Here is a 22159-nt window from a genome sequence, read left to right as displayed (position 1 = left end):
AGTTTGAGGTTGTAAGAAGGTGAGGCGAGTCGGGGAGGTCAGGAGGAAGTTCAGGTCTCAGAAGAGCCGGACACTGAGCTGGAGATTGCTCTCTGCATTACTGCTGTGCCAGGGCTGAGTGCAGATTTCCAGATCCCTGGATCTGTGGTGTTTGCAGATTTAGAATGACTGAAGTCGCCCTTCGTGTTGGCTTTAACTGAGGGAAAAATAGTCCTGACAGTGTGCTCTGAGAGTTGGTGACAATTTGTACGTTGTCACCAAAATACATAGCACCTCTTTTGTATTCGGGTTAGACACGCAGTCTGTCTAGGTGATGTCTTCTCTAGTAGTCCTCAGCAAACCCTGAAGGAAGAATTACAGTGTTGCAGTCATACACAAAATTATTTTGAGTAATACTCTGTCCATGGGACACTTGGTCACTTCACAGTTTGGTTTTGGATTGTTCTTTTCAAGCCTGAGGTTTCAATGTACCATGTATAGAACTGCCAGCAACCTCTTCTCATTGTATAAAGGGACTGTTTCTTCATACATTACATTTTCTCTATTTTTCCTTCTTGATGTGACATTTAACCTTCCCCTTATTCCATAGCAGGGTAGCTTGAGATGTAGATGAGGGAATGTGTTAGAGGCTTGGGGATTTCTGGCAAACTCCAGTATTCCATGTCAGCTGGAGTATTTCTGGAAACATATATCCATGAAAAAGTGATGCCTAGAATGGGAAGTTTCTTGAGTACTGCAGGTAATGTCACAACATCCAAGTACAGGCCTTCCTATAAACATTTAGTGGCATACATTTGTCTCCTACAACATCTACAGTTTCACTAGTACACCATTGTTGTTTTTTAGAAGGTAATGCAGATATTACCAGTTCCTAAACTAATATTTGACTCAAATACTGTTTTCCGACAAAAGATCTGATAATCTTTCATTTTGTATTGAGTTTTCTGATAGTTTTATTTTTCTTTTTGTGATAGGAAGTGGATTTGGAAGAAAGACTTCATGAGTTGGACCTTAGAAGCGACTCAGATATTCCTGATGTTCCTCCACCAACAGACAGCACTCCAGAAATCCTCAAGAGGGCTTTGTCAGGCTTATCTGCCAGGTACAGCAAAAGAAAGAGATATCAAATTTAACAGCTGGTGGCTAAAAGTCATACAGATTGTGTTGCAGTTTTAAGTCTTACAAATTGTATTGCAGTTTTAAGTTTCATATGGTAGATGTGAAAATTTCAAGGATAAATTGTTGCTGGATATTATTGATTTATTTATGCTTTGCTAGTCCCTTCAGTGGAATAGTTTTTGCATACTCCTGTGTTTACCCATTGTGTGCTTTTCTAAGTAAACACAGTTTACATAAATATCTACTGAATCTGAGCATTGCAATAACACTGCCTAAAGAATTTTAATTACAGAATGGTTATTTCTGGAGGTTGTAATAAACTGATCTCCTACCTCCAAGATGGAGAAAGGGATTGGTTTATGAAGGAAAAGATGTGTAAATTCTCAAGATAAGATTTGCTGGATTTTTGTGACATTTACACTTCTAAATAATTTGCTGTACAGTTAAATACATCATAGCTGATATGTCCATACTTTTTAAAGCAATGCTTTTTTTCCCTGCTGTTTCTTTTCAAACTCAAGTTTCTACCTTCATCTTCCCAAGGTCTTGATGGCCAACAAATGTGAGGGGATGTGTATGTGCATAGATACAGATAGTTGTGTGGACCTGCATATTCATGAGGGCTGTCAGATAAAGTTCCTTGTATAATTTTTGTGCAGTCCCTTTACAACACCTGATCAGTCAAGTGCTTTTGGGGCAAGCAAGTTGCATTATGTTTTTTTCACTGATGCAATGAAAGAGCATTTAGGTGATACATACCAAAAAACTACCTAGTAAAATGAATATGGGTGTCATATGTTATGCTCAATATAACAAACCAAGCAATGTACAGTGTATATTTTAGAAGCAACTTCGGTCTTGCAAGAGTCAAAAGAAGCATCTGTAATCCAGACTATAATTAAAACCTTCCAAATCCTTGTCAAAAAACTAGTCTCCAGTTATCAGATAGGAGATATCTCCAACAGCACTGTGAAATGGGTTTTTTGCCTTGGTCATTTTCTAATCTGTTGTCTGTTTCTGTAATGTCCATGAGCTATAAGCAGATATAATGTTTCAGGTTTTAAAAAGCCTGTTTCTAAACTGTACCATCTGTGAGCAGAATGTAATATTCTCTATTGCCATCATGCTGCAAGGAGTGTCTGTTTCATAGTTCTGTCATTGTGTTAAGGGTGGAAGTCTCAGGTCTCCACATCAGACTTGTTCCAAAGGGCATGGTGATACCTCAAAGCCTGAGACTAAGAGGTGCAGCTGAAACCTTTCCTGCTTCATGGGCTTGAAATTCTTTCTTGGAGTGTTTGCACCAAGGTGTACAAGGGTGTTTTGACTGAAAAATTAAATTCTTGGTGCTTTATGAATGCTGGAGTAGAAATTACCTGCCAGTTCAGTAGCCTGCAATCCCAGCAGAGTTGTTGTTCATCATGTGCAATGTGAGTGGGTTGTACTGTAACTTTTTGAAATATTAATACTCCTTGTATTTGACCTTTGAAAGAAATAGTATCTATAACTTTTTAGCAGAGAGTTAGGATGCAATAAACTTGCCAGGTGGCTTCCTAAATTCTGGAGCTTCTTGTCTTACTGAAGTTGTCTTTCCAGTGCTGTGCTTGCCAACACCCCCTAGATAATGTGGTATTTTAACGTTACTCATAAAGGAAGCTGAATTCTTCTGGAGGAGGCTTGCTGACTATGGATGTACCACCAGGGCCAAGCTGCTACTGTGTATCCCACATCACAGAGCAGCATAAAACATGTTGTGATAAAGCCTCTTCTGCCTCTATTCTGATACTTAAGGCAAATCCAGTTAGTTGCTGTAGCTGCCATTAACTTGTCAATGAGTCACATTCTAGAAAATCAAATTATTGAAGTTTACATTGGAACTGGAGTCTAATTCAAAACTAACACTGAACCAGGTGTATCTCCTGATGAAGCAGTGAAACACAAGACTGATGCAAAGCAAAATATTAGGAAGAATGTTTTGAAGCTATAGTAGGAAGCTTTGTGTTTAGCAGTAGCTTGTGATTAGTTGCATCAGCGGACTTTTAGAGGAAATGGCCTCAAATTGTGCCAAAGGACATTTAGGTTGGATGTTACAAAAATTTAATTTAGGAAAGAGGTTTGGAATTAAACCTTTGGAGAGGTTTAATTTAGGAAAAAGGTCAAGCATTGGAACAAGCTGCCTGGGGAACTGGTGCAATCACCATCCCTGGAGGTATTTAAAAGATGTGTAGAGGTGGCAGTCAGGGACATGATTTAGTGGTGGACTTGGCAGTGCTAGGCTAACAGTTGGACTTGATGATCTTAAACATTTTTCCAGCTCAGATGATTCTATGACTCTGTAGTCACAGAAATTTTTATTCTCTTGTCCTTAGGTAGCCGCTAGCAGCAGCCAAGACCTACAAGGACAAAAGAGTACAGCTAGTTTCACCCTTAAACCCCCACTGTCACATATTCTCCTGTCCTGGTTCCAGTGCTCACAGGAGCATAGGAGTGCTTCCAGTAGATAACCCCCTGCCTTGCAAAAGAGCTACTTTGCTGTAGAAAGGAGGTTTTGTTCAAAGGTGTTGTTGTGTGTCTGTTACTCCTCAAAGAATCATTTGCTTTTTACCTGGCAGCCTTTCTTTCATATGACAGCCTTTGAATGTGATGCTTTTTGAGGGTCCTGCTGTATTTTTTCTGTGAAACAGAATTGGTACAGCAGGTAATACAGCAGGTATTGGGGTTGTACCAATTCATTGCAAATGATGTTTGGCAGGGTTGAGGCAGCACACGGGAAGAAGAAAGGTGTCCAACTTTAATTTCTTTTACTGTGCATCCTGTTCAGTTGGTTAGTTGCTTGATTCTGTGTTTCTTGCTATGCATTGATTAAACCCAAAAACTTCTGCTTTTCCCACTGTTTCTGATACAGTTTAATCTCTAGTTAGCAATTAATTTTAATTTATAACTGCTTGCTGCTTTTTTTTTTTAATAGATGGAAAAATTGGTGGATTCGTGGAATTCTCTCCCTAGCTATGATTTCTGGTTTTTTTCTGATTATATATCTGGGATCATTTATGCTGATGCTTCTGGTAAGTTTATTTAAATGCATTCTTCTGTGCAAGAGTTATTTGATCTCTTCATTCATCATGCCTAAGCTGAAAGGAAACTGTATGGACAATTCAGAGCAATTGTCTTTTATTTCTGTAAATGTAAATACTTCTGAAAAACACTTGAGGGATTCAAAACTGGACCTTACAGATTAAGGACTTCTTATATACTGTATTTTAAAATTTTTTTTTAGGAATTAAAGTAGCTCCAAGAAGTTGAATTACTGTTGCCTTGCTTAACTACTATTGTCCATGTCATTGACTAGTTTGTATCACCTACTGTTGCATGTTGAGGTTTGTTTGAAAAAGCAAACAAACAAAAATCAGACCAAAACCAATTCAAGAAAAACTCCACTCCAGACCCACTAGCAACAGAAAAAAATCTAAAAACAAAAAATTAAGAGACTGGTGCGATTTTGAGGCTCAGGAAAGCCTGAGGCAGCCCTGGCCTCCTGTCTGTAACTGGCACTGAAAGGCTTTCCTCAGACATGCTCCTTTATTTCCATATTTCTCTATGAGACTTCATTGTGGCCTTGCATTTATCTGTAAGTTGGAGCTAAATCCCTTTCTGAGGTACAAAGTGCATTTTTAGGTCATGAAGTGAAATACTGATGAAGATAACAATAAAAAAAGTTATAATAATCTTCATATATGCTATATAGCAGGTCAGCCTTTACTGCTTCTTTGCACCATTTTAATTGCTGGTATTATTATGGAATGATGGTTTAACTATATTTTCCAGTCTTAAAAAGGGACAGACAGGAATTTAGCTTTTAATATACTGAAATTGGTTCTTCTAGGTAACTGCTTCAGTTTTTGACTCTAAGTTTGTTCAGGTATCAAAATTTTTAAACTTTTTTCTTGGCCTCCTATGAAGCAATTCTAGGATTGTATTCCTAAGAATATTTAGGTTGGAAAATACCTTTAAAATAATTGAGTTGAGCTGTTAACCCAGCATTGCCAAGTCCACCGCTGAACCATGTCCCCAAGTCCCCCATCTACACATCCTCTAAATATCTGCAGGGATGGTGACTCAACCACTGCCCTGGACAGCGTCCTGCAATGCTTGACAGCCATTTTGGTGAAGAAATTTTTGTTGATATCCAGTCTAAACCTCCATCTAAACTGAGGCCATGTTCTTTCATTTGTTACCTAGGAGAAGAGACCAACCCCTGTCTCCCAGCTCAGGGGACAGAGTAACCAGCTCAACAACTGGTCTTACCATTAAAGAGGCAAATAAAGCATTCATGACCTCAGCTTGTTCCTCATTCTTTGTCACTGTGTTTTCTCCTGCATCCAACAAAGAATGGAGCTTCTCCTTTGCCCTACTTTTGCTTCTGATGTCTTTATACAGGTGGTTTTTATTGTCTTTTATGGCAGTAGGCAGATTAAATTCTCATTGGGCTTTGGCCCTTCTACTTTTCTTTCTGCATAACCTCACAACATCCTTGTAGTCATTGAGTCACCTGCCCCTTCTTCCAAAGGTCATAAAATCTGGTGTCTTGAGAGACTGGAATGCTGTTTCACCAGCATTATGGTCTGCATTACAGTTTCTACACCTGAATAAGCCTGGTTAATATTTCCTGTTTTCAGATGAATGACATAACAAACTACTAATTCATTGTCTCATCCATGGAGGATTTATTTTTTGTGTGTGAAGAAACAACAAAACAAGCCCTTTTAAAGTGCAGGTTGCTGTAAAAAGATTCATTTTTTTCCCTGGAATCCTTCCTTTAGTAGTCAGTTACATTTGAGAATTATGATTACGAACAAAAAGTAACTAATTAATTTGCTGGGTGATTTTGTGTATCATGGTATACTGTGAGATTGCAATCATAGGCCATGGGCAAGCAGTTAAGACATGAACCAAAAAGTAATCAAAGTTAGTAGAGAATTGTAATAGAGTTCCTCTTTTGTGCCATAAAGCAAAAAGTCTGTCTTCTATTATAATGAGCTGGTAATTAAGTTGATATTTGAGATGACAAAAAGGAGAATGGAGGGAAAAACCAGTCTTGTTCATGAATTATTTAATTTGACTGGAATAAAACAGCTTGTATTTAAAAATAATAGTTGTCATGTTAAAACCAAATCTCAGTATTGGGACTGAAAATGCCCAGAGACTTGTAGGACGAGTAATCCAGTGAGGTTTGGAGGACAAGACCTGAGACTGCTCTAAAGAGCTGGGATGTGTGCTCTGCATTTGCTGGCTACTGGGGTAACAGGCTTGGACCCTGGTGCCCTGTTCCACTGCAAACTGCAATCCTGCAATGTTGTTCTATAGCGTTTAAGTTTTGTAAGGTTGGCCAAGAGAAGAAAGAGCACAAGACAGGGGAGCATCAAGATGCACTCGGGGAGGTGGTGTGAGATTCCAAACCCGTGTTCCCGAGTTGAGCAAGACGAGGAGCGCTGATGAGTGCAGAAGGGCCGGGCCCTGCGTGGGCAGGCCCTTGCTCCGGCCCGTGGGCCGAGTGTGGCAATTCCGTGTCTGGGCAGGCTGATCCGCTCAGACACCGCGGGCTGGACACGCTTGGCAGAGTCCTTGGGAGCCCAAAGGCATGGCAGGACACGCTGCCCCACTGAGGCTGGCAAGGCAGGGAGGCAGTGAGGTCGGCCAGACAAAATGAAGGCCTGGCAGGGTGTGACATTCAGGGTTAGATGAGCTTTGCCTCTAATCATAAAGGCTAATTGCCCTTAATGAGATGCTTGCAAGCAAAAGACCTAGGTGTCCTGTGTTGCACAGCTAGTTTTTTCCATTGGGCCCAGAAAATATTTCTAGAATTAAATGTAAAGATAAAACTTAGCCAAAAGAAATAGGAGAGTTTTCTTTACAGGAAACACTTCTGGCCTGTTGCTACCAAACTGTTTTAATGCAGAAAGGTCAGGAGCCTTGTCTTGTTTCACAAATATCTTCTTGAAGCCAGCCCAATGTGGGGTATTTTTTCCTTCATGTACAATGGTTTGGAGATTTTTTTTTTTAAAGTTTTAAATGGAGCTTAGTTTTTCCTTAGATTTGATTTAAAGCTGTTTTCTGACTGGAATTTGACTTCAGAATAATGTTTTCCCTTAATGTAGGCTGCAGTGCTCCTTACTGCCTGTAAGAAACAACTGCAACATATTTACAAAGTTTTTTATTTCTCTTATTTTAGGTCTTAAGCATCCAAGTGAAGTGTTATCATGAAATCATTACTATTGGTTACAGAGTCTACCACTCATATGATTTACCGTGGTTTAGATCCCTCAGCTGGTGAGTAGCAAGCCAGAACATCAATAAGCCAGGATGTGATACTTAAATCATCTTCTTCCTTGTGTGTTCTGGTGGAATAACAACTTTGTGGGTCATGTGCAGACATAAAACTTGACATCTGTCTCTAATACAGAATTTTGTAGTTGTGTTCCCCCTGTGAACTTGGACTAATCATTTGGCATTTTATTACTTATTTTTTTAACTTGTTGTAAATAAATCCTTGTTTGCTTGTTTTGTTTTTGAGAATTGCATTTAATATATATTGTCTTATTAAAGTGACTGTTAGATGTTGCATATTGCAGGTACTTTTTGCTCTGTGTGAACTACTTCTTTTATGGAGAGACTGTGGCTGATTACTTTGCTACATTTGTGCAAAGAAGAGAACAGCTGCAATTCCTCATTCGTTACCACAGATTTATATCTTTTGCCCTCTATTTAACAGGTAAGCGCAGGAAATCACAAAAATGAAAGAACTTTGTGCTGCATTTGCTCATTTAATTTTAAAGTATTAATTATTCCCCCTATTAATTTAAAGTATTGTTTCCCATCATTATGCCCTTCTAGTTTCTTTTTCCTCTTAGTGCTTGAGGAAATGAGGTGTTTGCAGTTATGTTTTTCTTGTGAAAAGATGAGTACAAATTTTGCATTCACTGAGAAGAAGAAGAAAGCAGCCTAAACAAGGGGATGATCTTGAGACAGTTGAGATAATAGTGCTCAAAATAGGTTGGCAAGCATTAATTTTGATGGCCGAAGGCCCTGGTGCTATTTTGGCAGGCTGTAGAGATGACTTCTGTGTGTAATTTCTGTGCTGGGTTGATTCTTTACTGTGCAAGTGTTTTCCTAGGTCTCCACTAATAGGATTTACTAATATATTTTTAAACTGATTAGTCAAAATGCCCAAGTCTTAATTTTGTCTGCAAGATATTCAGATACTTTCCTCATGGAAAAGTTTCCTCCCTGTCCAAAGAAAAGCTTTTAAAATTTTTTTTTAGGAAGAAGAGACACAAGTTGGTACTTTTTTTGGGTATTGCTTTGTGGACATGTAAATACATTTTTTTCAGCAATACAGTTTAGCATAAAATTAAATCAGCTTAAGACTCAGATTGTTTTTTAAGGGATAGGTGCTTGCTATGCTACAAATATTTCTAAAATGTACTGAGAAATCTGATCTTTGTGATGAACTGTCAGTTTTTCTATTGCTATTTTTTTTTTCTTAAACCAAATAAAAATTCTGCTCAGTGCTTAGATCACAAACTTGAAACCAGCTTTGCAGAACTTGACCTTTTTCAGCTGGCTTTGGCTTGGGGAAACTAACTTAAATAATGCCTTGTGAGCTGGTGAGGGGAGACATGAGACAAGCCAAGCATGAGCAAAAGGAGGAGGCAGAGCATAGCAGAGCCCCTTGGCACTGGGATTGTGAGGTCACTTAGGGGCTGTCCCTGCAGTTCAGGGGCTTTTGAGGGCCTCTGGTGCAGGAAGTTGCCACAGGAGAGAAGAAGTGCTCAATTAGCCACCCAGAAAATTCTTTTTGGTCAGCTGAATTCTCCAACCCCTGTGCTTCACACTTGCATTGCCTGCAGTCGTATGCCGTTTGGGGGAAAGGGGCAAGCTGGTCTTTTCCTTTCATTTATTTCTGTTAATTGTTCAAAACTAGTTTGTTGGCCTGGCTTTTGAGTGGTTTTTAATAGTGATGATCTCCCTTGCTAAAAATTGATGTCCACAATGGGACCTTGTGTGTGCCTAGAGGGTTGTTCTTTACTGGTGGTTTACTATAGATGTTCTTTACTGATGTTAGCTAAATCTGTGTCAACTAAATCATAGTCTTGTATGAGAATAACTCTATATGTACTTTTAACTGAATATAAGCCAACTCTTCTAGCAGCAGAGGGATTAAAATCTGCTTCAAAGGAAGAGAATTACTGATATATCACAGTTCAGTGTCATTAAATATAAGCTGGTACAAACTGCACTTGCTTTGTTTTACAGGATTCTGCATGTTTGTTTTGAGTTTAGTGAAGAAACATTATCGTCTGCAGTTTTACATGGTGTGTATTACCCACTTTGCTGTGCTCATTCATGTTCCCAATGCCACTAGGAACAGTCACATCCACGTGCTCACAAAATAGTTCAGAAGAGCGGTGTGGAAAATGTGCTTAAACTGAGAGTTACGTGAAATCAAGTCGTGCTGGACTCTATCTGTTCACCTTCCAGATGATGATTATATCCCAGGATGTGGCCTCTCAGACAGTACAAGCTGTCCTTGGTGAGGCCTTGTGCAAGTCCGGCATGATATGTTTCCCTTAGTGATAGGCTGATATGAAAGAGGTTGCTGGAGAAGGGGGATGCATCTCCCTGCCAGGTCTGAAGCCAAACAGTTCAGCATTGTGTGGAAAGTGGTTCTTGTGATTCAAGTGTTGCTGTCTAGAGGCCCCACTGAAGTACCATGAAGGGTCTTGATCTTAACCCCTGTGTGAAATATTTATTCCATGACATTTCACAGCTGTTCTGGTCTTTTGCTCTGCAGTGTCTCAATAGATCATTGATGTATTAAAAGAAACCAGCTTTTTCATCTCTCATATTTGTCCACCTAATAATCAGCGTAGTAGCTAAGTAGCAGCATGAACCTTTTTCTTATGTGTATCTTATGTGTTGAAAACTAATTCTGTAACATTGCAGGTTAAAACAAAAGCAAACAGCCAAAACACCCCACAGACAACACCCCACCTCCCACTTCTATGTAGGAATGATTAGAAATCACAGTGGAACAACAGTGCAGTACAGCTCCTGTCTTGAAAGAACTTGAGCAATCAGGGCATTGCACAATTTAAAGATTTCCTAAAGCTCTGGTAATGCAGTTAACCCTTCTGTTTCTGCACTGCTTTAGGTAGCACTTTACCACTGAGGATTCCCAATTCTAGACTAGGACTTAACTGAGCCTTATAATAACATGTAAAAAGATCTTTTACTCAAAATAATATACCCTGTTTGTAGGAGTGTTTACCTGACAGTGAGATGCAGCTTTTCTAGTCTTTCTCTTCTAATTTGCAAAAAAAAAAAAAAAAAAAATTAACTTGCTATGATTTTTTTCCTTTTTCCTCTTCTGGAAAGAAGATGAAAACATGCAGTGTCAGTTCATGTGACTTGATGTCTGCACAGAAAACATTAAAATGTGACTACCCAGGAAATGCAACAAAATGAAGTGAAGCCATATATTCACTATGTGGCAACACAGTGTTCAGGAAGAAAAGGGGAATCTATTCCATCCCTAGAAGTGTCCAAAGCCAGGCTGGATGGGGCCCTGAGCAACTTGGTCTAGTGGAAAGTGTCTCTGCCTGTAGTGAGGGGTTTGGAACTATGATCTTTAAGGTCCTTTCCAACCAAACTGCTCCATGATTCTAGCAGAGGAGGTATTTGGGTTTAGGTGGTGTTCCAGTGTCACTGTACAAATACTAAAAACTTTGCTGCAGAGCTGCATTAATTAACCAGCAGGTAATCCTTTCAGAAACCTTTTGTCATTTCTTGTAGCCTCCCCACTCTGTCCTTTAAGGCTTCTCCAGTTCTCTTATCTGGAAGTAGAGTCTGGCTGCCATAGGTAAACACATGTGATAAGAGAATTAAAGAAGTAGAACATTTTGAGTGTAAATGGCTCAGACATTTAGAGTGCTTAAGTTTGTTGTATCTTGAGAAAGCTACCAGTTCTTGATTTAAAAGCATTTGGAAAATAAATCTATTGCAGAATCTTTACTGGTAACCTGTTTGGAAACCACTTTATTGCACACTGGCTCTACAGATTAAACACCAAGTACATACAGTAGTACTGAACTAAATGATTGTTTAAATAACCATGCCCTTAAAAACAAACACTTCATTTTTGCTAATCCTGAGAATTTTCATGTTTCATAAGTGTATTCTGTTGTGAGAAACATCCACATCTGTGTAACAGTACTCTTTCATGAGTAGTTCACTGCCATTTTATTGTTACAGTTCTAACCTGTCTGTTATATGTATATACAGAATATCACATTGCTTAAACTTCTTTGCTGCTTTCATGCTGGAGGTGTAGGTCTTATTAAATCAGGTGTTAAAACTGCATGTGAAAAAATTCTGGGTGGAGGTAAGTGATGAAGAAACCTGCTGAAGTTTTAGAACTTGCTTCAGACAGCCAGCTCATTTGTGATATACTGTATGCCCACATCTCTTGCATTATCACTAGAACTACTAGAGCTCCTCAGTAGCTCCTGTAGCTATGTGCCAGGATTGATGGAGGTCTGCGGGTTGGTGTTTTCACTAACTGTTGTGTTGTTGCATTGTTAACAGTTCGCATGGACTCATGTCACTTTGCTGATCACTGTAACTCAATCTCATCTTGTCATCCAAAATCTCTTTGAAGGCATGATCTGGTAAGGGGACAGTAACAAACTGATTTGTACCTCTATTGCTTTGAAAGGTTGGTTCTTTTGGATAGATCTCGTTAGGGAATAATTGTGGGAACAGTTAAGCAGGACAAATTATAGGAGCATTAATGTTTAATTGGAAGGGAAATCAGAGGAATTGGGAGTGGAGGTAAAGCATACAGGAGAGGAAGCAGAAACCTCTTTATCTAGATTGACAGACACAAGTCTGATAGTTTTGAACAATCACTTCATTTACTTGCAGGGAATAGGATTGATTGCATGCTAGGTCAAATAGTTTCCACAGCGTTTTGCTGAGCAGATGAATATCCAGCAATTCTTTTGCAATTACTTGGGAGCTTCGAGTTGCTGAGAGCTATTGAAGTTGGACCATTTAATTTGAAATCCCTAATCTGGCTATGTTCCCTGCAGCCTGTCCTGTTCAAATAAATTCAGAGTACTTAAAATATTTTAAGAGTTTTAATCTTGGTTATGGTTGGGCAACATTTGTGCCTCATTTTCAGTAATACATTAAATTTTGGCAATGCAGTTAAACTTGATTATGTAAAGCCACTCCTCAGAGAGTGGGTGTGTTTTCCTACCCCTCTCTTCTTCAGGGACAGGGTAAATTTCAAGTTGAGAAAGAAGGAAGAAGCATGTGGAAGATGGTTTGTGTTCTTCCAAGGACATAATGCTGTATGTTCTCCTCTTCCTCATATATGTACATCTGGGGAGATTATTACAGACACGGCATACTTCCAGTCAGAAAGAGAGCCCAAAACCTTTGAAAAAGTTTCTGTATACAAATACTTTTCATAGTGATTATGTTCATGTGTCCAAAGCTGAACCTAGTTTCTTTGTTAACTTACTATTTCTTGTTGCCACTTTTGCTAGACAATTTGGCAGAAGATCAAAAAAATCTGACTTTTTAGCTTATTAATATATCCCTGCTTTGAAAAGGAGGGGGAAAAAAAGAGTGCTTAATAGGCTTGAATAGCAACTTCAGATGCAGTCTACATGCAAATATCACTTCAAAAGCTGCTCCAAACTGACAATAAGGGAAAAAAAAAAAAGGAAAATTATTTTTTTATTTGTCATTTAAAATTTTTTAGTAATTTGCTTGTTTTGATGTCACCTAAAACACTAACATGTTGAATTCTTCTCACCTGTGGTACCAGTCTTTAAGCCTGGTAGGAAAAAGCCAGCCTGTTCATGTTTTAAGCTCATGCACCAAAATAACACTGTAACTTGAACTAACATGAATCTGCTATGATGCAGTTTGGCTGAAGACTAAAACCAGTATAGCTAAGTGTGGTGCTCATGGGGAACGAGGTGAACACATTATGAAACATAATTCCTTCTAAATACTGCAGAAAAATTTCCCAGAAAGAAATTCGGCTCTTTCAATTTTAGTCCGGTGTTTAGGTTCAGACGGTTTTTCTCTGTGAAACTTTTAATGCCTTTCCCTAGGTTTCTGGTTCCAATTTCAAGTGTTATCTGCAATGACATTACCGCTTATATTTTTGGATTCTTCTTTGGCAGAACTCCATTAATTAAGGTAGGTGCTTAGGCACTTCCTTGTTAACAAGCTTTTACAATCTATAGCAATTTTGTTACTTGTTCAAAAACATGTTAATGGAAAAAAATACTTTGCACTGTACTGCATGATTCACATCTTTGCTAAAAAAGCTGAAACTGACTATCCTGTTCCTGAAAATTTGAATATGGGGAACTGGGATTAATGTGAATGTGATATTGGCGTTACAGGATAATGCAGTTTTAGCCTATTGCATCATAATTTATAATTGCATTCTTTTCAGATTTCAGATGCAGGTTTGGCTGCATACTTATTGCACAGAAACTTTTTGAAATAAGCCACTAGATCATATATACCTGCTCCTCTTGTTGACTTGAGAAGGGCTCAAGCATTAATCTTCCTATTTTAGTAGAATATGCAAGATGCCACAGAAACCATGAATTATTTTCTTGATGTCATCATGTTAACTTTTGGGGATTTAGTTGGTTCTGATACTAAAAGGCTCTTAAATTGAAAATGTGATAGAATTTGGTAACAGCTTGGCACACTGCTCTCTCTAGTTATTTGCTGTATTGTTATCCAGTCTGTCTGCAGAAAGCTGGTGTCTCCTGAGGAGCATCCCCAGCAGTGGTTGTGTCACACCCGGGTTTCTGACACTGTATGAATGGGCCCTTGCTTGCAGAGCTCTCACACAGAGCTGAGGTGTGCTCATGCAGGTCTCCCAGTCTTCTGCTTGAAGGGAGTTCAGCTGCTTAATGTGGGTCAGATGCTGCCTCCAGAGAGCAGCAGCAGATGGGATGGGAGCTCTCCCTTCCCTCAAATTGGCCACTGGCACCGGCCAGAGTTGGTTGGTTGGTTTTTCCCCACCTTGGGGAAGGGGTCGTGGCCATAATAGAAGAGTATGGAATAGAGAAGATCACATTCAGTGGCTGCAGCTGCTGACATTTAGTATTTGACATAAACCTTTGGAAAACAAAGTAGGAGGTTAATTTTCACAAACGAGATCAAGAAATTCAGTAAAAAAGGGTGCAATGATTTAACTGATGGACTAACACTATCTTTTTTGTGCCTAGCTGTCTCCCAAGAAGACCTGGGAAGGGTTTATTGGAGGCTTCTTTTCCACTGTTGTATTTGGATTTATTGTAAGTAAGCACAGGACACTTGTAGAACCAAAGAATGGTCATGTTTGGAAGGGACCTTTAAGATCATCTCATTGCAATCCCCCTGCCATGGACAGGAGCAGCTTTCACTACCCTAGATTGCTCAAGGTCTTGAACACTTCCAGGCACATGGGAATTTCCTTGTATAGAATCAGTCTTCATATTTTTACTTGAAATAACCAAATTTATCACTAATTTTATGTCAAACTCCTGAAGGCCTCAGGGTTAGGGTGGTTTTTTTTGCCTAGAGAATTCTGCCAATTCATAACTAGCTGGAAAGAGTAGGCAAGGTTTTAACTTCTACTGAAGAGATCATATTGACCATTTTCTGCCATTTCTGTTACAGTATCTGGAATAATTTTATCTATTAGTTGCACCCCTATTTTGAAATTGAAGTTTATCAATACCATTATTTATGTTTTGTGAAGTAGTCCTTCTTTGTTACATGCTTTATAATGATATTTCTCCTGGAAATCAGTTTACTCAAATGATATGCACAGATAATGATACCATCATAAGTAACTGTTGTGATAAGTAATTTGTCACCAAGGTCAGCAGAACTCATAATAGCTAAACTTAGTAGAGGAGATATTCAAGTTTTAATGGAAAAGTGAACTGCAAAAAAAATATGAGTTGATGACATTTATGGATTTTATAATGCAGAAGATAGAAACCTAAGAGATAGAAAAAGGAAAGTAATTTGGAAAATCATCACTAAGCTCATGGAACAACTGCCTTGTTGAGGCAGTCTGTAGTTTAAGCAGGCTGGTTTTTCTCCATTCTGTGTCTCTTATTAGAAAGATTTTTATTACCCTGAGCTTGTGGTGATAAAGCAATTTACTATGTTTTTTGAGTGTAATAACAAATGCCTGATTCAGGAGTTCTTGTTTTACTTTTCAGTTTTCCTATTTTTTGGCTCAACATCAGTACTTTGTCTGCCCTGTGGAATACAACAGTGAAACCAACAGATTTGTGACAGAGTGTGAACCTTCAGAGCTCTTCCAAATGAAGAAGTACTCTGTGCCACCATTGCTTCAGGCTGTGTTGGGATGGGTAAGAGAAAAAAAAACAGGCTTTAGTTGAAATTGGAATCATACTTCCCAGCTTAAATGGATTTCCAAATCATTTTAGAAGGTTATCTGAAGGTTGGTAAAGCTTAACATTATGAACTGAGTCAATACCATGATCCCCTGCATTGCTGGTACAGGGGATGTGGTCACCCAGTCAGAATCACCACTGGAGTCACCTGAGGGAACCTGCCTGTGTTCTCTTTGTGCTGCACGTGGATTCTGCTTAAGCATTTTGCAAACTTATTTTTAAAGAGCAACCTTTGAATTTTTTGTGGGAAGTGGGCAAAGGCTTGTTATGGCCTGAATTAGTGGCAAGCTGAAGTAAGCATGTAGAACTTCATTCTCTTTTCAGCTAGTGTGTAACTGCTTTTAGGATTGGAGTTTTACTCTCTTCACCATGCAGAATCCTTTGTGTTAGTGCCATTACTTCCATGCTGTGTGAAAAAGTACTACCAGCAATAGTTACATGTAATATACTCGCCGACCCTTTAAATATGTAAGCTAAAAATGCCTACAATAAAACATACTGAAACACAGTGTTAATTATTTTTCTTCTAGGAAACAGTGAATATGTACCCATTCCAGATGCACAGCTTTGCACTGTCAACATTTGCCTCATTAATTGGGCCATTTGGAGGATTCTTTGCCAGTGGATTTAAAAGAGCTTTCAAAATCAAGGTATGTAATGAATCCTGTAAGCCTTCTTTTGTTTTTCTCATTGGATTAGATAAATTGGTGGGTTAGGGGTTTTTTTAGTCCTTCATTGTAGTTGTATTTCTAATAAGTTGCAACAATGTTTTGGCTGGTTTTTAGTATCAGAAATGGGACTCAGTTTTATCAGGCGTGCGTGTGTGATATTCTTTAAATTTTGCCTAGTCAGCATGTGACTTCAGTGCTGGAAATCTAAGAATAATTTGGTTGCATAGTTTGGACAATAGTTACTCTTCCAAATCGTGTTGCAGAAGTGGTTTAGACAAGCAAGATGTGAGGTATTATACTTGACATGAAGGGCAATCTGTAGACACCCCAGAAGTGCTGACAGTGGTTTACCCTTCACATTTTGGCTGGCTGGTTTTTACGGGTGGCATTGGTGTCACAGGCAGATGCTGGTGTGTCAAGCTCACCAAAGCATGAGATGTTTGGTTGCCTTTTCCAAACATCTGCCTTGTAACAGGAGTGTGTACCAGCAAATTATGTGACCTGCTACCCTCTGTTTATTGCAAGGTGTGCGCTGTCGCTTGTGGCAATGCTGTCCTTGGCTGGCATTAAATGGCAGCAGGAGTATGGCAAGAGGGCAGCCCCAAATTTCTCCCGACCTTCTTTATGTCTTGGTAGGACTGCTGTAATTCTTACCCTGTTGCTCGTTGCTGTTCATGTTGTTGTTCCGTATGTCCGCCAAGCTGGCATGTGCTTTGCACAGAAGTGTGTAAACCTCTCTGTTTGTGCTGAACTCTGTACATGTGCTTGTACTTACCCTTCTTTCTCGTGCTGGTCCCAGCAGCTTGCCCAGCACTTTGCTGGCCACAGCACTCTAATACCTGTACAGCCACATAGCAAAACACTGTTTGTGCGAAGAAGGAATTTGGGATGAAAAAATGTTGCGGAAAAGTGAGCACTTATTGTTAAAGTAGATAAGTAAAAAAGTAGATTCCTTTTAAAACTTCTGGGCCCCCTAGAGATGACTGTCAGAGGACTGTCTGAAGGACAGTCAGAAGTCAGGGATGTTGTGGAATTGTTGCTGAAGGCACTCCATGCCTGCCCCGCACTGGGCAGAACAAGTTTTACTTGCTGGCAGTCACCCCATGTGACTAAGGTCAGGGTTTTCACTCAGAGAGGACATGAGTGAGTGTGGCTGACAGAAAGGATGTCTGAAGGTATTTTGACTGATAAAGCTGTTCTATAGACAAGCTAGGTAACACAAAGGTAGTGTATCAAGCTTTGTTTGCAACAGAAATATATTTTTAAGTAGTAATCGTTTTTTCACAGTGTGTTTTTTGATTCTGTTAGATAAATTATTGTTTGCACATATTATGGTTTTTAACTATGGCAGAGGATAAAACAAAAAAAGTCTTAAAGAGGAGAATTAGATTCTGCAGAGGCAAGAAACAACAGCCAGCAGCTTAAGAGGTTTGCTACAAAATTAAATGTGTATAGGCACACAAGTATTCTTAGTAGTGGCATACCTGCACCTGACCTACTACTGTCCTCTTGTGTGAAATGTGGACAAATTGCTGCTTCTCTTCTTTTTCTTCTCACCCCTTGGCTTGCCTTTGCAGTTAAAAACTCCTTTAGCAAAGGAGCCTCTTGCTAACTTTTGGCTCCAAGGCAGTGTAACCCTGGCTTACTTGCAGCCCTAATGTGCTGCTGCCAAGAGATAACATCATTTGTGTATTTCACGGGAACCACTGACCATCTATTTTTTTTTCTCTCTTTTTCCCCTTCTTGTCCTTCACACCCAAAAGGATTTTGCAGACACAATCCCAGGGCATGGTGGGATAATGGATCGCTTTGATTGTCAGTACCTGATGGCCACTTTTGTTCATGTCTATATCACCAGTTTCATAAGGTATGGATTTTTTACAATATTAACCACTGAAACATGCACAGGAGCTGTGCCATAATAAATGCATAGGAGTTATGAATACATAGCAGAGATTGCAGGTTGCTAAATAGGATTTATTCAGTCACTTCAAATACAGGACTATTAAGAAGACAGTGTCCCTACCTAGGATTTGTCAGATTCAAACTATGCCTGAATGTTTCTGGGATTGCTGTTGAAGGTGACCTGTGTACCTGAAATACAAGAAAGCCTGCTACACAAAACTATCAGAAGTTTGATTAGAATTTACTTATTACAGAAAGGCGTAGGATGGGGTTTCAGGCAGGAGGGTTGTGCAGCATCTGCTTTCCCTGTGTGGTTCCTAAAGAGCCTGTAGGTTGAGAGACCACAGTTCTTCCCATGAATTTCAGTATTTCTCAATTGCTTGCCTTGGGATTTTCTGTTTAAGACGAAAACCCTATAGTGAAAGAAAGGAGACAACTTCCTAAAATATTGCTCATCTTCCCTTAACCACATCAGCTTTCAAGATGAAATCATGGGAATCACAATTCTCTTATAACAGACATTTTAGTTTCTGAGGCAGAGGTGGTTCAAGAGGCCAAATCAAGACATGCCCTTAGTTTTGTGAATGCATGTTGCTAAATAATTATTAGATACCTAATCAGCAACAGATTCTTTGCCTTATATTTGGTTCATCTTAGACGTAGATTGTAAGTGGCTAGCTAAAAATGAGGCTGATATTTAGAAAAGTTTGGTTTAATTTGCAGTTTTCTTTACTGACTTGGCCAATTTCCCATTCAGTTCAGTAGTACATAGCTTATCTGGCAGGCAACAGATACTAAATAAAGATCTGCTAATAAAAAATTATTACAGTGATAAAAGATGAATCAAGAAATCTTATTTATCATAAGCCTTCTCAATATCCCCATTTGACAGCAAATAGAAATGCTTTTTAGTTTCTGTTTATATTTAGCTAAGAGTATGCTTTGCCAATAATGCTGGCCCATGCATCCTGAGGAGACAGACTGAGAAAAATCTGTAACTTGGTGCCCTCAAGAAAGGGAAGGCATTGTTTGGGCAGCAAGAAGAAATCTAAAAGACTCATTAGAGCTGTGGTCACAAAAAAAATTTCTTTTTTTCATTGACAGGGGTCCCAATCCCAGCAAATTACTGAAACAGCTGTTGATACTTCAGCCTGAACAACAATTAAGTGTATATAAAATCCTGAAATCTCACCTTGTTGAAAAAGGGATCTTGCAGCCATCTCTAAGAGGGTAGTTTGTCAAAACAGAGGACTAGAAGAAAACTCCATCTACCAGAAGCCTGTGGAAAAACATTGCAAAAGTGCACATAAATAATGGCTAAAGGAAGAGTAGTTTGTAGTCTGGAAAAGGTGAATGTTTCCTGAAAAGAATGTGAATGCTATGACTTCCTACTAGGACACTAAAGATTTCTGACTCCTAAAATAATTCAAATGCTCACAAAGTAATGGTACACATCTGTGCATTTTAGTTCCTGAGATGTATGGCAGCAGTCATTCTTCAGCACCCAGCCTAACGGTTTTTGTGTTTAAGAAAAGAAATTATAAATTTCACTGTAAGTTTTTAATGAATTATCTAAAGCTGTATATCTTAGCAATACCTTTTTGGTCTCCAATGGTTAATGAAGTGTAAACACATGAGAGAGGCAGTAACTTCTGTACAGGCTGATACTGAAATTACTTTTGGCCAAAAAAGTCAAAACACTTGTTAGCCTGGTGAAAGAAGTAGTCTGAGCCTGCTGTATCACACTACCTGTATTTACTTAGTTGTTATGAAGATTAAACCTAGCGCTGTTTTTAATTTAACAGCTTTCTTATGAAACCATTTTGTGCTTTCAAGAGAAAAGTACATTTATGCAAATACAGTTGGGTAGTTTGGGCTGTGGAGCTGCTTTTTGTTGTTGTTGACATTACACATCATAAACAAGTGTGTACCTCCAGGAGTAGAGATTACCTGAGAAAACAGAATTCTTCAGCCCAATAAACAGATCAGGGAGAATCTGAAGCTCAAGTCCCTAGTTTCCATGGCCAGGTCAGTGTCTGAAGACAGTAATTCAAGCCTTATTCCTTGTGCCTCCTGACTGCTTTGTAGAATCGAGGTATTTCCTTCTTTTTAAAAGCACTTTGAGGTCCTGAGTAAAGAGTGAGGTTTAAGTGGTGTTTATCAGTGTGTTACTCAGTGAAGGCAGAAACTTTATCTCATGAATGTGCACAGTGCAAAACAGGATGCGTGGTTCTTCTGCTGTGTGTCATTATTTATTGAGAAGATCCTCAAGCAAGCTTGGGTAACCACAGAGGGGTTTGAATGGAGAATTTTTATAGAAAGCAGCTATTCTGTAGACTCAGTGGGATATATGAGGAGACATAATGCTCCATTATTCTCAATCCTAGTTGTTTTACAACTTTTTTCATCATGTAACATGTCTTGATGCAAATAAAAATATAAACTTTTTTGAAATGACAAAAATTACTGCTGTACAAACAGAAAGCACAAATGCCAATATTGTTTTCATACACTGTAAATTGATGCAATTTCATTTTTCCAACGAACTGTAAATAAGTTTCTCCACATACTGATGCCATATCTATGTGTGTATATATAAATTATTAAAAGATGTATGTATATATACTAAAGATTAAAATTTAAATGGTTGGTGCTACTTGAGGATACAATCATGGAGAAAATCACTTGGGTGGATGATGAGATGTATCAGTAAAATTCAAACTGCTTTTTATTGAACACCACATAGCTGAGGCCACCCTTCACTCTGTTTTGCACTTGGGCTCGTACAGCTTGTGCATGGAAAGGGAGCCCCTTGTACTTCCAGCAAAATCCAGGTCTGAAGTAATTCCTGTTGCTGTCAAGTATTGACAGAGTTAAATTATGTCTGACCTGGAGATTGCAGTACTGTATTGAAGGAACACTCCAAGAGGTGAGAAACATCACCTGCTGCTTGTCCACCAGTGGCTCTGTGGCTTGGCTTATTAGCTGGAGGGGATGGAAGTTCAGCCCTCACTCCGGATAGAGCATAACCTGAAGTTAAAAGGTACCACAGACAGCTTTGGAAAGGTGATTTAAAAAGAAGGGAAGAGAAAATTTGAAGGAAACCGAAGTGGAATATCTTCAAAACTAGCTTTTAGATGAGGCTTTGGTTATGTATGGGACTCTGGTATATGTTATGATAAAATGCAGCCATACTGGAGCGAGTATATCTTTATCCTGGGTATTAAAAAAATCTAAATATTTAAAAATTATATAGAGAATATATATGTAAAAGGGTAATTGTTACTTCAGAAACTTGAAATTTTTAGTGTAATTTTATAGCATGTACAATAAGGAAGTTAAAATATATTTTAGTATTTAGTACAACAGAGCATTTGAAATTAATTGCTGTCTATGTGCACAATAGAAAATTCAACATTGCAATTCTGCTTTTCAATGTTAAAATGAAGATGGGATCACCTGTGAACTCACTCATCAATTTTCTAGGTAGATTAATAGCTTCCTTCTGGTTTAGGCTTGGTGTAAATATGACTGAGCAGGATCTGTCACTGTGAAGTGACATCCATGCTTGGTTACTATAAAGAGAATTTACCACACTGGCTACTTGTCCTGGTTTAGGGCAAGTTTGGGAGATAACCCCCAAAGGGGCTTCTCTACAACAGCAGATTCAATTGCCCCTCCCCCCTCCAACCGGTTCGGGAGAAAATATCTCCTTGGAGAAAAAGTGGAAAGAAACCTGTTTATTAAACAATAGAAACCAAACAATATTAAACAATCTAAGGAAAAGCAAACTCAGAACAGTCCCCTCCCCGGGTTGCAGCTCGGCTCACTCAGTCTTTGATCAGTCTCTCTGGTGCTGGAAACGCCGCGGCCCAGGGCCGGCCAGGGGCCACAGGTGGAGCTGCCGGTGTTTTTTTGGGTGTTCAGTCCAGAGCAGGCTTGAACAGGTCCAAG

At 39.0% G+C, this 22159-nt stretch overlaps 1 protein-coding gene across 2 annotated transcripts in view; it reads left to right on the top strand.

Moving 5' to 3' along the window:
- CDS1 (CDP-diacylglycerol synthase 1) overlaps positions 1-22159 on the top strand; it is a 29479-nt gene extending 7320 nt beyond the window's left edge. For both annotated transcript variants that reach the window (XM_039696150.1, XM_039696151.1), the window contains 12 exons: positions 975-1102; positions 4085-4181; positions 7346-7443; positions 7746-7885; positions 9430-9488; positions 11761-11843; positions 13305-13392; positions 14445-14513; positions 15432-15584; positions 16160-16279; positions 18064-18167; positions 19310-22159. In XM_039696150.1, the coding sequence (XP_039552084.1) occupies positions 975-1102; positions 4085-4181; positions 7346-7443; positions 7746-7885; positions 9430-9488; positions 11761-11843; positions 13305-13392; positions 14445-14513; positions 15432-15584; positions 16160-16279; positions 18064-18167; positions 19310-19439 (1269 nt within the window). In that variant the 3' untranslated portion in view covers positions 19440-22159. The remainder of the gene's footprint in view (positions 1-974; positions 1103-4084; positions 4182-7345; positions 7444-7745; positions 7886-9429; positions 9489-11760; positions 11844-13304; positions 13393-14444; positions 14514-15431; positions 15585-16159; positions 16280-18063; positions 18168-19309) is intronic.

Source organism: Passer montanus, unplaced genomic scaffold (genome assembly GCF_014805655.1).
Source record: "Passer montanus isolate IOZ18808 unplaced genomic scaffold, ASM1480565v1 scaffold95, whole genome shotgun sequence".
Classification (NCBI taxonomy): Eukaryota; Metazoa; Chordata; class Aves; order Passeriformes; family Passeridae; genus Passer; species Passer montanus.
Note: the sequence above shows the minus strand (reverse complement) of the source record. Positions and strands in the feature narration are given on the sequence as shown.